This window comes from Mustelus asterias, chromosome 3 (assembly GCF_964213995.1).
Source record: "Mustelus asterias chromosome 3, sMusAst1.hap1.1, whole genome shotgun sequence".
Lineage (NCBI taxonomy): Eukaryota > Metazoa > Chordata > Chondrichthyes > Carcharhiniformes > Triakidae > Mustelus > Mustelus asterias.
Genome location: NC_135803.1, coordinates 127,061,722 through 127,077,503, shown reverse-complemented (window position 1 = coordinate 127,077,503; position 15,782 = coordinate 127,061,722). Strand labels below are relative to the sequence as shown.

The following is a 15,782-nucleotide window of genomic DNA, read 5'->3' as shown; positions in this document are numbered from 1 at the left end:
ATCTGGTTCACTGATGCCCTTTAGGGAAGGAATCTGTCATCCTTTCCTGTTCTGGCCTACATGTGACACAGATCCACAGCAATGTGGTTGACTCTTAATCACCCTCTGAAATGGCCCAGCAAGCCACTCAGTTATATCAAACCACAAAGCATGTCAATAAGGAATGAAGCCAGACAGATCACTTGGCATCAATCTCGGCACTGGAAACAACGCAAATCCAGCCCCGTCAACCCCGAAAAGCCCTCCTTACTAAAATCTGGGGGCTTGTGCCAAAATTGGGAGAACTGTCTCACAGACTAGTCAAGCAACAGCCTGATATAGTCATACTGTAATAAGTCTTCGGAGGCAGAAGTCCCTTCACCAAAGTCTCTATTTACAATTCCAACAGCAGTACACAGAGTGCTATCAGTCAGCAGTCTACCTTCAGGAGTTCCAGCGGAACTGACACTCCCGGTTAAATAAAAGGAAAAGACTCCCTGATTGGCCCATCAATTGACTCCTTAATCTGGGTGTTCATATTTCAATAGGCCAACCTCAATGGCCTGATTGAAGTCATTACATATACTCACGGAATCATACCTGACAGTGTGTGTCCTAAACACTGTCCTGTCCCACAGAGGTGGAGGCACATTGGTATACAGTCGGGAAGGAGTTGCCCTGGGAGTTCTCAACATCTGCGCCAGACCCCTTGAAGTCTCATGTCAGGTTAAATGTGGGCAAAAAAACCTCCTGTTGATTACCATGTACCGTTCCCTCCTTAGCTGATGAATCAGTATTCCTCCATGTTGAATACCACTTGGAGGAAGCACTGAGGGTGACAAGGGTGCAGAATGTAATCTGGGTGGGGGACAATGTCCATCACCAAGAGTGACTCAGTAGCACCATTACTGACCGAGCTGCTAGACTGGGTCTGCAGACAATGAGCAAAAGTAGCAAGTGATAGTCAGAACTAAGTGATTCCACAACCAACGGATCAGATCAAAGTTCTGCAGTCCTGGAACATCCAGCCATGAATGGTGTTGGACAATTAAACAACTCACCAGAGGATGTTGCCTGGTATGGTGGGAAGATCGTATGAAGAAAGGCTGAGGGACTTGAGGTTGTTTTCGTTAGAGAGAAGAAGGTTAAGAGGTGACTTAATAGAGGCATACAAGATGATCAGAGGATTAGATAGGGTGGATAGTGAGAGCCTTTTTTCTCGGATGGTGATGGCTAACACGAGGGGACATAGCTTTAAATTGAGGGGTGAGAGATATAGGACAGATGTTAGAGGTAGGTTCTTTACTCAGAGAGTAGTAAGGGCGTGGAATGTCCTGCCTGCAGCAGTAGTGGACTTGTCAACATTAAGAGCATTCAAATGGTTATTGGATAAACATATGGATGATATTGGAATAGTGTAGATTAGAGGGGCTTTAGATGGGTTTCACTGGTCGGCGCAACATCGAGGGCCGAAGGGCCTGTACTGCGCTGTAATGTTCTATGTTCTATGTTCTAGAAGGAGGCTCCACAAATATCCCCATCCTCAATGATGGAGGAGCCCAGCACATCAGTGCAAAAGATAAGGCTGAAGCATTTGCAACAATCTTCAGCCAGAAATACCAAGTGGATGATCCATCTCAGCCTCCCCTGTATGTCCCCAGCATCATAGAACCTACTCTTCAGCCAATTCAATTTGTGATATCAAGAAATGCTGATGGCATTGGACACTGCAAAAGCTGTGGACCCTGACAATTTTCCAGCAATAGTACTTATTGCTCCAGAAGACTTATGCTCCAGAATATGCTGTGTCCCTATAGCCAAGCTGTTATTGGCATCTACCTGGCAATGTGGAAAATTGCCCAGGTATGTCCTGTACACAAAAAGCAGGACAAATCCAAACCAGCCATTACTGTGTATTCTCAATCATCAGCTGGGTGATGGAAGGGATAATCAACCAGCACTTGTTTAGCAACAACCTTCTCACTCATGCTCAACTTGGGTTTTGCCAGGGTCACTCAGCTCCTGACCTCATTACAACCTTGGTTCAAACATGGACAAAAGAGCTGAATTCCAGAGTTGAGGTGAGAGTGACAGCCCTTGACATCAAGGCAGCATTTGACTGAATGTGGAATCAAGGAGCCCTAGCAAAACTGGAGTCATTGGGAATCAGGGAAAACTCCCCGCTCTTTGTAATCAGACCTAGTACAAAGAAAGATGGTTGCGGTGACTGGAAGTCAATCATTTCAGCTCCAGGACATCACTGCAGGAGTCCCTCAGGATAGTGTCCTCGGCCCAACCATCTTCAGCTGCTTCATCAATGACCTTCCCTCCATCGTAAAGTCAGAAGTGGTGATGTTTGCTGATAACTGCACAATGTTCAGCACCATTCATGGATTGTTCAGTAAGTGCTGTCAAATTGCAGAGTCACACCTAACATTAGATATTATATTGCGAGTTTTGCACACAGGGTCTATTGCAACAGCCAAAGGGACATGCTGGTTGTCGGGAGGTACAGCCCAAGCTCCTGGTATTGCAATGGCACTAAAATTCATATACCACAATACTCATTTATGTGGTTGGCAGAACATTCTTTTGGCTTGATCCTGTCAGTGGAAAATATGACTTATGTTGCTACGGCATAGGAGCAGCAAGAAACAGCTAGCTTCACCTGTTGCTTAAATTTTTGAGATACCTTGCCCTTCCGGGGTAATTTGAACTAGACTGGGTACGTTCTGGTTTGGAAAGTGGCAGCTCAAGGTTCATTTGTAAGTATGTGTGATACACAGTGCACAGTGATCTGATCAAGGTAGTCATTATCCCACAGGACAGATTTGCTTTGTCCTATTTCAGCGAGAAACGTGCCTGGTGAACAAATGGCTCTTGTCCTATTTAAGAGATCGCTGACAAGGCCAATTTTGCACAGCGGAGCTAGAGGAATCCCAATGCATTTATTGACTAGTGAATGCAGCTTGCAGTAGACAGCGGGTTTCTCAACTAGCATGTCAAGGAAAGGGAGCTGGTTAGACTGCTTCATTTCAAAAGTGAATCTGAGCATGGGATGAATTGTATTGAGGTATATAAGAAAGTTCTTCTGTGCAGCTACACATCGCAATGAGGCAAACACATGGGCTGGAATTTTATCGGCCATTCCCGGCAGCAGGCTTCTGTGGTAAACCACTGTTAGTTAGTATCTGTTGTGGTTAACCACTGTTAGTTAGTATTTGTTATTATCTGTATATGTGGCACATCCCTGCTGGTTCCGCCCAAGCATCCTCCCCCTGGTCCGGGTATAAAGGCGATAGCTCCTCCCCCTAGCCTTTAGTACGGACCAGATCTCCAACAGGGATGGCTCCAAGTTCTTGTTAATAAAAGCCTATTTGTTCTTGCATACAAACTAGTCTTTGCTTGATTGCTGGTGCATCAATTTTATTAACAAGATTTTAAAATGGAGCAGATGTTAAAACCCGACAGATTGAATCTGGATCCTCAAACTGTAAGAGCGTCAAACACGTTTGAGCATTGGCTGAAATGCTTCGAAGACGACATCGACGCCTCCGCTGTTGTCCGTACGGATGCCGACAAACTACGAGTGCTCCACGGCCGGGTAAGCAACGTAGCATATTCTAGGATTCGGGACGCAGAAAATTACAAGGACGCCATCGAACTTTTAAAGGGCCAGTATAACAAACGGCCTAATGAAGTCTACGCGAGACATCTCCTAGCTACGCGCAGATGGCAGCCAGGATAATCGGTTGACCAATTCCTGCGTACGTTGCGACTGCTTGGCCGGAACTGCAACTGCAAGACTGTGACTGCCATCCAATACACAGAGGACTTAATCAGGGATGCCTTTGTCACGGGCATCGGGACGACCTATATCCGACAACGGCTACTGGAACAGGGTGCGCTGGACTTAAAGAAAACTGTGGAACTGGCCGAATCCTTAGAGGTGACCTCCCAATATCTCGAGGCCTACTCACCTGACCACGTGGGCGCATCGTGGTCACCCGCAGCCGTCGCTACCCCTGTACTCGGAAGGGCCACAGACCTACGCCGCACCACGTTTCACCGGTGATCTGATCGCTGCAGCAGCCTCTGGAGGCCCGAAGTGCTACTTCTGCAGCCTGGATAAGCACCCCCAACAACGCTGCCCGGCGAGGGAGTTGTTCTGCTCCGCGTGTGGGAAGAAGAGACACTATGCCAAAGTCAGCCGTAAGTCCATCTCCAAATCCACGAGTGCCGCGTGCGACCCGCAGGGGCCGCCATCTTGGACAACCCTGGCCGCCCCTGGCTGCTTGCGACCTGCGGGGGCCGCCATCTTGGACGACTCCGGCCGCGTGCGACCCACGGGGGCCGCCATCTTGAATGACGTCATCGGCCGCTGGCGACCAGCGGGGGCCGCCATCTCCTACCTCATCAGCCCCCTATGACTATCTGCAAGATCCAACGGTGGCATCGGTTACCCTGGACCAGTCCAAGCCTCACCGACTCGCCAAGTCCATGATGGACATCGAGGTAAACGGGCACAGGGAGCATTGTTTGTTTGACAGTGGGAGTACGGAGAGCTTCATTCACCCTGATACTGTGAGTCGATACGCCCTTTCCGTGCAGCCCGTCAAGCAAATGATCTCCATGGCATCGCAGTCCCGCTCTGTAAATGTCTTCGGGTACTGCATGGTGACCCTGAAGGTGTGGGGCACAGTATACAAGAACTTCAGGCTCCTCGTGCTGCCACATCTCTGCGCTGATGTACTCCTGGGGCTAGATTTCATGATCCATCTGAAGAGTGTCACTATACTGTATAATGGGCCTTTTCCCCCGCTTTCCGTCTGCAATCAGCGGCATCTAAATTGCCCACCGCGCACCACCTGCAGTCTCTCGACCCTTAAAATCAATCCTCCCTCCTTGTTTGCGAATCTCACTCCTGACTGCAAGCCCATCGCCACCAAGAGCAGGCGGTATAGTGCTGGAGACAGGACCTTTATCAGGTCCGAAGTCCAGCGGCTCCTCAAGGAAGGGATCATCCAGGCCAGTACCAGCCCCTGGAGAGCACAAGTGGTAGTCGTTAAGACTGGGGAGAAACACAGAATGGTCATTGACTACAGTCAGACCATTAATCGATACACGCAGCTGGACGCGTACCCTCTTCCCCGCATATCTGACATGGTCAATCAGATTGCACAATATCGGGTGTTCTCCACCATTGACTTGAAGTCGGCATACCACCAGCTCCCTATCCGCCCGGAAGACCGCCAATATACGGCTTTCGAGGCGGATGGTCGCCTTTACCACTTCCTTAGGGTCCCTTTTGGCATCACCAACGGGGTCTCGGTTTTCCAGCGTGAAATGGACCGAATGGTAGATCATAACGGGCTGCGGGCCGCCTTCCCGTACCTGGATAACGTCACCGTTATCAGCAGGACCACGATGCCAGCCTCCACAGATTCCTGCACATGGCTAGCCTCCTTAACCTGACCTACAATAAAGGAGAAGTGCGTATTCCGTACACACCGCCTCGCCATCCTCGGGTACATAGTGGAGAATGGAGTCATCGGCCCCGATCCCGACCGTATGCGTCCCCTCCTGGAACTTCCCCTCCCCACTAGCCTCAAAGCACTGAGAAGATGCCTGGGTTTCTTCTCGTACTATGCACAGTGCGTCCCCAACTATGCGGATAAAGCCCGTCCGCTCATAAAATCCACCTCTTTTCCCCTGACGGCAGAGGCCCGTCTGGCCTTCGACCGCATCAAAGCTGACATCACGAAGATCACGATGCACGCTATAGACGAATCCATCCCGTTCCAAGTGGAGAGCGATGCGTCTGACTTCGCCCTAGCCGCCACCCTTAACCAGGCGGGCAGACCCCTGGCCTTCTTTTCATGAACCCTCCTAGGCCCCGAAATTCGACACTCATCTGTCGAAAAGGAGGCCTAAGCCATAGTGGAAGCTGTACGGCACTGGCGCCACTATTTAGCTGGTAAACGGTTCACCCTACTCATGGACCAACGATCCGTTGCCTTCATGTTCAACAATACGCAGCGGGGCAAGATCAAGAACGATAAGATATTGTGGTGGAGAATCGAACTCTCCACCTACAATTACGATATCTTGTATCGGCCCGGGAAGCTCAATGAGCCACCTGACGCCCTGTCCCGTGGAACATGTGCCAGTGCGCAGGTGGACTGGTTACAGGCTCTCCACAACGACCTCTGCCACCCGGGGGTCACCAGGTTTTTTCACTTCATTAGAGCCCGTAACCTGCCCTACTCCATTGAGGATGTCAGGTCTATATCTCGAAATTGCCAGGTCTGCGCGGAATGCAAGCTGCACTTCTACCGACCAGACAGGGCACACCTCATAAAAGCCACCCGCCCCTTTGAACGCCTAAGCATTGACTTCAAAGGTCCCCTCCCCTCATCTGATCACTAACATATATTTCCTCAATGTCTTTGACGAGTATTCACGTTTCTCCTTCACTATTCCCTGCCCAGATATGTCCTCGGCCACGGTCATCAGGGCCCTGCGCAGCCTCTTCACCCTATTCGGTTTCCCTAGCTATATCCATAGCGACCGGGGATCCTCCTTCATGAGTGATGAACTGCGATGGTACCTGCTCTCCAAAGGTAGAGCCTCGAGTAGGACTACTAGCTACAACCCCCAGGGAAATGGGCAGGTAGAGAGAGAGAACGCAACAGTCTGGAAGGCCGTTTTACTAGCGCTACGGTCTAAAGGCCTTCCAGTCACTCGCTGGCAAGAGGTCCTACCGGAGGCATTACACTCCATTAGGTCCCTCCTGTGCACGGCAACCAATGCCACCCCCCACGAACGGATGTTCATGTTCCCCAGAAAGTCTTCCTCGGGGACTTCACTACCATCGTGGCTGGCATACCCGGGCCCTGTCCTGCTTTGGAAGCATGTCAGGACCCGGAAGTCTGACCCCCTGGTCAAAAGGGTTCAACTCCTCCACGCCAACCCCCAGTACGCCTATGTGGCGAACTCCGATGGGCGGGAGGACACGGTATCTATCCGAGACCTAGCACCCGCAGGTGACTCAGGGACCACTATGGCCCCCAACCCCTCACCTCCAATCCCCAACTTTGTCCCTACCACATCAGAACCACTATTCACGCCTCTCACCCCCGTATACAGCTCGCCTGAGCCCCAGGAGTCGCCACCATGCACTCGACGATCGGAAGAGACTACTGATGACAACAACGTCCTGGCACTTGAAACAACACCGCGGCCTGAACCTACATCGGAACCGGCACAACGGCGGTCGCAGCGGCAGAGCGAGCCTCCAGATAGACCAAACCTGTAAATATTGTTCATTCTGCCTCACCCCCGACGGACTCTTTTTTTAAACAAGGGGTGAATGTGGTAAACCACTGTTAGCTGTTATCTGTTGTGGTTAACCACTGTTCGTTAGTATCTGTTATTACCTGTATATGTGGCACATCCCTGCCGACTCCGCCCAAGACTCCTCCCCCTGGTCCGGGTATAAAGGCGATGGCTCCTCCCCCTAGCCTTTAGTACGGACCAGATCTCCGACAGGGATGGCTCCAAGTTCTTGTTAATAAAAGCCTATTTGTTCTTGCATACAAACTAGTCTTTGCTTGATTGATGGTGCATCAGCTTCGCACTGCAGGGAATGGAATTTTGGCTTAGCACCAAATTCCCAATCCTCGCTTACAGTGGCAGTGGGGCATGAACGGCCGGAAAATTCCAGCCATCATCTATGTATCAGAAATATACAAGCGGTAGGAAGTTTGAGGCTTAACCATTAAAAATGTGTTTCTTGCGGAAATTGACAAAACTGTTAGTGAGAGCTGGACCTGTGGATCTGTGGAAATGCAGTTGATTTTGGGCATACATGGTGTCATTAGAACTGAACTCAACTGCGTGAGTTGCTAAGTTCTTAAATTCAATAAATAGTGACTCAGAAGATTCAGAGCTGCCCGGACAACCCTTTTCCCATGAAGTATAAATTTTCCCTTCCTATGAAATTTGGCATTCTTGCGTCTGTCCTGTTGAGTGCAAGACAAAAAGCTTTGACAGCATGTCTCTTTTTTTCAGAACTACTGAGGTAACATTTTAAGCCTTACCTTTGTGCTCCAATTAAATCATGCCACTTCAAGAACTGGCTTTCGGAGGACTGGTCCAAATTAGAGTGAAATAGCAATGCAAGACCTTCCTAGACATGAAAAAATGTAGCGTTATTTGTTTCTATATTACCCAACGCTCTTGAGTTTACCACCTTCACTCTGAATGGAAATGATGGTTTGTGCTATCATTGTGAAAAAAAATGCAATTCATGTAGTGGGTTTAAATCCATTTTAACATTAATTATTCACAGTGCTTGAACCTGAGCAGTAAGATTATCAATTTAAACATCTCTCATGGGAAGGATGATGGTGAAATTTGTTATTTGTGGAACCCATATCTTTTTGATCCTTAACAAAAACAGAAAATGCCGGACAATCTCAGCAGGTCTGACAGCAGCTGTGGAGAGAGCATAGAACATAGAACAGTACAGCACAGAACAGGCCCTTCGGCCCACAATGTTGTGCCGAGCTTTATCTGAAACCAAGATCAAGCTATCCCACTCCCTATCATCCTGGTGTGCTCCATGTGCCTATCCAATAACCGTTTAAATGTTCCTAAAGTGTCTGACTCCACTATCACTGCAGGCAGTCCATTCCACACCCCAAGTGTGGACGACCCTTTGAAACATTGGCTCTATTCTCTCTCCACAGATGCTGTCAGACCTGCTGAGATTTTCCAGCATTTTCTATTTTGTTTCAGATTCCAGCATCCATAATATTTTGTCTTATCTTTCTTGGCAGGTTCTCAGAGTTTGATATTAAAAAAGACATTCTGAGATGATAAATGGTCGTCCAATGGATTTGTAAATGACAAAGCTTGAGAATATGATTGGTGTATTGAGAAACAGTGTTACTGCAAATCTGCTGGTTAAAAATAAATAATTTGGAATTGACATTACAAAGGTCACTTTACTAGTGGCAGGCTGTACTTGAGTAAGCAATTCTTGGCATTGCTACAGAATGGAGTTCTCTGCTCCTTCGGACTGTTTGAAAGCTTTCAATTCCGAATCACTTCAACAACTCACATAGAAAAAGTCATCCATCCAGCAGAGGTCCCCAAGTATTTACAAGTGCCGGGACACTGAACATGTTGATTGTAACCATGGTGATAGACAGAAGCCTTCGCTATAAAAATTGCCGTGCCAATTGCTGTGTGTGCCAGCATTTAAAAACAAAGTTTTCTCTTTCACAGATTTTAATCATTCTCTTTGTCAGGGGAATTAGGAAAGATGAAACATCTGTTTGATGCTCGCACTCAGAAGTGTTGGACAGAACTTATTGAAAAAGAAGCCTACACTCGTATAGCCTGGAGAGAGAAATACGGGGCCAAATATTCCAGGATTCTTCCGACTATTCTCAAGAAACAGAGTGAAGTTCCCAAACTTCCTGCCAGGAATTATACCCTTCCAGCAATTCATGTTCCGAGACAGCAGGAAGAAACAAAGAAAGCGGTTCAGAAATCACCTTCCAAAGCTGAGGGGTTCCAGGAGATGCGGCCAGTAACTCCTCAGATCCGAACTTTGCTGTACGATGGTTTTTCCAAAGAGCAAAAAGGCAGGCACCTGTACCTGGAAAAGAGGAAGGCAAAGCACCCGGAGGAAAAATTCCAATATCCTATTCTATCCTCCTGGGAGTATGGCTGGAGACAGGGTGAGTGAATGCATCCAGGATTCGGCCAACCAGCCCTTCTGAAACAGAAACACTTTAATGATTGAATTGATCACATAGGGTTTCTTAAAATTCTTAAATCCCCCTTTTAATTATCTTATGAGATATTTGACGTGATTCAAGAATGTTATTAGCGGATTAGTGTCATTTAGTTAGTATTTGTTTCTGCTGCTGCTTTTTACATATTCATCATTATACTAAACACTCAGAGAGCTGTTCCTGATCAGTTCCTGTTAGAGATTACCCTTCTCTCCATTGTAGCAGTAATTTATAACAGATTGGTTATTTCTGAGCATAATTGCTTTCATTGTCATCAAATTTAAAGTAAGCACTGCTCGCTGTTACTGTGTTAGTCAATATTATAAACTAAGATTGATACATGATGTACTGTCATGCAAGATTTAGACACTCTAAATAGTCCCTGGTGATAAATTAGATAGTGGCGGCGGCACAGTGGTTAGCACTGCTGCCTCACAGTGCCAGGGACCCGGGTTTGATTCCCGGCTTGGGTCACTGTCTGTGTGGAGTTTGCACATTCTCCCTGTGCTAGCGTGAGTTTCCTCCAGGTGCTCTGGTTTCCTCCCACAGTTCCAAAGACGTGCTGGTTAGGTGCATTGGCCATGCTAAATTCTCCCTCAGTGTACCCGAACAGGCGCTGTAGTGTGGCGACTAGGGGATTTTCACCGAAACTTCATTACAGTGTGATTGTAAGCCTACTCGTGACTAATAAATAAACTTTATAAAGAGGTAGGGCAGTGAGTGACTACAGGTGCTATTAGAGGGAAATAGTTGTGTAATAGTAATATTACTGAACCAGCAATTCAGAGGCCCAGGCTAATTCTCTGGGGATACCGGTTCAAATCTCACCATGGCAGTTGGTGAAATTTACATTCAATAAATCAAATCTAATAGTGACCACAAAACTATTGTACATTGTCGTAAAAATCCAATTGGTTCACTACTGTTCTTTAGGGAAGAAAATCAGCACTCCTTCGCAGGCCTGGCTTACATTTCACGCCAGGTCCACAGAAAACAGTTAACTCTTAACTGCCCTCTGAAACAGCCTGGCAAGCCACTCAGTTCAAGGGCAATTAGGATGGGCAACAAATGCTGGCCTTGCCAGTGATGCCCACATCCCATGAAATAAAATAAAAAAAGTTAGGCATCGTCTGTGAATATGTATATTAAGCCATTAACCTATTCCAATTACATCTTTTCCTAAAGTTGGATGTTCTGTCCATCCTCAGTTGAGATATTGATGCGATTTCTCTGGGTTTGGTGTGTGAACTATTTAAAAAGCTTTTTTTTTATTCATTCGTGGGACATGAGCGTCGCTGGCTGGCCAACATTTATTGCCCGTCACTATTTGCCCGAGGGCAGCTGTGAGTCAACCACCTTGCTGTGGCTCTGGAATCACATGTAGGCCAGACTAGGTAAGGACAATGCATTTCCTTCCCTCAAGGACATTAGTGAACCAGATGGGTTTTTCCGACAATTGACAATGGTTTCATGATCATCAGTAGATTCTTAATTCCAGATTTATTTTTATATTGAATTCGAATTCCACCATCGGCATGGTGGGATTTGAACCCAGGTCCCTAGAACATTAGCTGAGCTTCTGGGTTAATAGTCTAGCGATAATACCATTAGGCCATTGCCTCCCCATAAGCACATGTTCCCCCACTTTTCATAAGTGAGTTGTCATCTTCAGCAGCCATGAATGAAATTTAGGTGTTATCAGTGATGTGGATCCCTGTATATCACTGTTACTCAGGGAACTGGTACTTCCAGCCTTCTGGGTTCCATCCTATATGTTCTCATCTGCATGCTTATGCTCAGAACATGATTCACAAGTGTGGGGTCAGCTTCCACGTGCACAATGACATCCAGCTCAACTTTGCTCCCTCCTGGCCACTCCACTTGGCTTGCACTGTCAGACTACTTGGCCAACATTTAGTCTTTTATGAGCTGTAACTTCCTTCTGATAGAAGTCAAACTCTCCAGCATTGATGCTAAATCATATCCCCTTGTTACATGATCCTTTCCTGACCAGTGCATGTGACTGAACCAGACCGTGCTATTCAAACATGAGCTGTCCTTCCATTTCCATATTCTCCCACAAAACAAAAACAGAAAATGCTGGAAAATCTCAGCAGGTCTGACAGCATCTGTGCGGAGAGAATAGAGCCAACGTTTCAAGTCTAGATGACCCTTCGTCAGAGCTCCCACAAAAGGTTGACTGATTCCACCGCCATGTCTGCCTCTTGTTTCAACCAGTCTGCCGATGAAACCTTCATCAATGCCTTTGTCACTTCCAGAATCAATTCATCTGAATCTCATTTGCCAATTGCCCAATCCTCCACCTCACCTTACCGACATTTCCCCTATCTACATACCAAACCACACTGTCTCATTTGTACATATTACCCATTTTTGCTAATCTAACTCTCAATAGTTCAGATTGAATATTCTTGGAGTTTACATTCCTCAATATATACACACATTAGGAGCAGGAGTAGGTCACTCAGTCAACTGACCAGCTCCACATTTGCTAAAATCATTGCAGATCTGATTGTGGTCTCCACTCTCCTTTCTACCCACAATAACCTTTGACTCCTTGTCAACTGTCAAAAATATTCAGTGACCCCGCCTCCGCTGCTCTCTGGGGAAGAGAATTCCACAGATTAAAAAACTCTGAGTGAGAGAAACATTTGCCTAATCCCCGGTTTAAGTGGTCGATCTCTTATTTTTAAACCATATCCCCGAGATCTAGTCTCTCCCAAAACAGGAAACATCCTTTCAGCCTCCACCCTGACACATGCCCTCAGGTTGCTGTATGTTTTAATAAGATCACTCCTCATTCTTCTAAGCTCCAATGGATACAGGTCCAACCTGTCCAAATGTTCCTCATAAGACAACCCCTTCATCCCAGCCTAGTGAATCTTCTTTGCACAGCTTCCAATGTAATGGTAGCCTTTCTTAAATAAGAAAATCAAAACTGTACACAGTACTCCAGATGTGCTCCCAGCAACAACCTGTACAGCTGTGGTGAAACTGATAGCCTTGCTCTTCCCTCCTCTACCCACTCATTTTGGTCCAGTCTTGGGCCCTGCTCTGAGAAATGATTTCCCTAAAATGGCCTGCCTTTCCACCTCTCATTCCTCTTTCCAAAGCCTCTTCTTAAAACCCACCCCCTAGGGCACTCTTCCTAATAAGAAATAGAGTAGGCCATATGATCCATTGGGCCTGCTCCTCCACTCCCCCTCTACTGAAGTTATTTTGCATTTATTCAGTGAAACTTTAGCTACCTGCTTTGTTTTTCTCCCCATGGTCATTCCATAGTGAAAATCCTTCTTGGCTTCACCATTTTGAATTGCTGGCACAGAGCCAAATCATGGCAGGTCCATTGCAGCATAATACTACCAGTTTGCAAATGAGAATCATATAGCTTCCAATGCCACTTTATCCCCATCACTTACAGCACACACAGTGCTGCACTTACAGAACTACTTACAGCAGTTCTAATTGTTGCAGCTGCAAAGGGTGCCTTAGATGGTCAGGGACAACTGGTTGACAGGATTAAATAGCTGCCAACTCTGTCACTCAGACTGGATCTGTCACGTGGCTCAATGGGCTTTAGATGTCAAACCACCCAGAACCACAGGCAGTGTGATCATGCCCAGAATGACAACCCTGAGTATTTAGGATGACTTTGGAGTGTTGCTTACATGTGCAATATGTATACAAGTGCAATCCTTCTGGTTGCAGACCCTGGGTCTCCCCTCTCCCTGTACGTACAGGACAAATCTTGCACCATGAGAACTGACAGAAGGACAGAAAACATCGATACAAAAGGAATGCACAGAACCATCACAACACACTTTTTCTTCTTTGGCTGAACATTCATTTTTTTCTCACTTTAAAATGCCTTCGGTTGTTTTTACAAATGCAAGGTATTATGGCCAGCACGGTGGCACAGTGGTTAGCACTGTTGCCTCAACGCCAGGGACGCGAGTTCAATTCTGGCCTCGGGTCACTCTCTCTGTGGAGTTTGCACGTTCTCCCAGTGTCTGCGTGGGTTTCCTCCGGGTGCTCCGGTGCTCCCACAGTCCAAAGATGTGTCGGTTAAGTTGATTGGCCATGCTAAATTGCCCCTTAGTGTCGGGAGGACTAGCAGGGTAAATACGTGGGGTTAAGAGGATAGGGTGGGATTGTTATCAGTGCAGACTTGATGGGCTGAATGGCACTGTAGGGATTCTATGTTACTACACCAATTTTCAACAAGGAGTCTTTTTTACAGCTAGTTGTATCTTCATAGAAGAGCAACCCCATCCTTTAAACCCTACCTACTTTTGGTGGAATACATAGCTGACTAATTTGCAACAGAAAATGTTACTTTCAGATTCGCCATGAATTAATATTGTAAACCATTGTGTTCAATTTTCACAAAACGTTTATTTTCAAACTTATTTGACCAGGTGATGTTATACAGGAGCTGCAGTTACCAGTTCATGGTCGATTGAGGACCGTAAACGATACTTTCTATTCGAGAAATGGTGTCTTCCACAAGCTATCTGCAACTGACGCACTTGCTACATTAAACTGAGGATGTCGACAGCATTCCTGCAATGGTGTTCGTGCTCAGCTTTCTCTCTCTAATGTTGAAGTAATCCCATAGAGCTCCTGATCTGTGGCATTTTCTGCAACATTTCTCACTTACCATTCACTGCTGAAATAATTCATTACAAAACTGCAGCGTTTTTAATAGGTCTGTTACTGTAATGTTCTTAGTGCATTTCACATGCTGCAATCTCATGATGCTGTGTAATCCAGCATACATTTTAGTATCAACTGAATATGTAGATCAAAGAGACTTGTTTCAAATTATCTTGTGTATTGCATGTGATTTACTGCCCTTAGAAGCAGTTTATTTCAGAATAAAAATTGTCAGAATAAAACTTACCTTGTATCACAAATAGCAATTATAATAGACTTTTACGTGAGGGAGAATGAGAGGCCATTCTGCCAATTAAAGCTCCTTTTTTTGTAGGAAACATGTGCTGCAAATCACCTGAAGTTTGCCTCCACAAATTGTGGGGAAAATACCTTGTAAACTGCCAAAGCCGTGTTCATTATGGGAGCGTTAGCTTGTAAGTTGCCTACAAGATGGAGTCAGTGGTTGCACTGCATGCTGGGAAATGACTGGAATGAAAAGTTCTTTGGTAGTCGGAGGCAGTTCTGCAAGCTCATTGAACTGGGTGCTTTTAAGCTAATAAATTAATAAAACTTCTAAGCTGAAAGCCATAAAGGTTTGTATGTTTAGGCAGATGTTTCTTGCTCGTGTTGGAAAATCATTTGGGACACAAACGGCATGGTGGAAAATGGTTAGCACTGCCGCCTCACAGCACTAGGGACCTGGGTTTAATTCCCAGCTTGGGTCACTATCTGTGCGGAGTTTGCACATTCTCCCTGTGTCTGCGTGGTTTTCCTCCGGGTGCTCTGGTTTCCTCCCACAGTCCAAAGATGTGCGGGTTTAGGTTGATTGGACAAGCTAAATTGACCCTACTGCCAGGGGATTAGCAGGGTAAATATGTGGGGTTGCGGGAATGGGGCCTGGGTTAGATTGTGGTCGGTTCAGACTTGATGGGCCGAATGGCCTCCTTCTGCACTGTAGGGATTCTATGATTCAAACGTTTAACACCTCATCTAGAGTGTAGGAACCTGTGAAGCTATGGACAAACCCACAGAACGGCACCTAGGTGGATATAAAGATATCAAATAGCTTTACATTTGGGTAATATTGATCGAGAGGCAAGGTGGGCTGTAAAATTAAAGCACAGAGTTTAACACATGAACATATGAATTTGGAGCGAGGATAGACCTTGAGCCTACCCTGTCATTCATTAAGACCATGGCAGGGCTGAATGTAACCTCAACTCCACATGCCTGCCTATTCCCCATGACCTTACATCCCCATGCTTATCATGAATCTATCTACATCTTAAAAATATTCAAAGACTCTGCTTCTACCAC

At 46.4% G+C, this 15,782-nt stretch overlaps 1 protein-coding gene across 1 annotated transcript; it reads left to right on the top strand.

Moving 5' to 3' along the window:
* Positions 1–9,310: 9,310 nt before the first annotated feature.
* On the top strand, positions 9,311–14,355 carry LOC144484897 (protein SPMIP1). Its single transcript, XM_078203269.1, has 2 exons — positions 9,311–9,731; positions 14,228–14,355. The coding sequence occupies exons 1-2, from the start codon at positions 9,311–9,313 to the stop codon at positions 14,353–14,355; spliced, it is 549 nt and encodes a 182-aa protein (XP_078059395.1).
* The last annotated feature ends 1,427 nt before the right edge of the window (positions 14,356–15,782 follow it).

What these genes read in the sequence shown, in the direction of transcription:
- LOC144484897 (XM_078203269.1), top strand. Translation starts at nt 9,311, where the DNA reads ATGAAACATCTGTTTGATGCTCGCACTCAGAAGTGTTGGACAGAACTT. An exon ending in GGAGTATGGCTGGAGACAGG is followed by an intron (nt 9,732 to 14,227) that starts GTGAGTGAATGC and finishes TTATTTGACCAG; the next exon opens with GTGATGTTATACAGGAGCTG.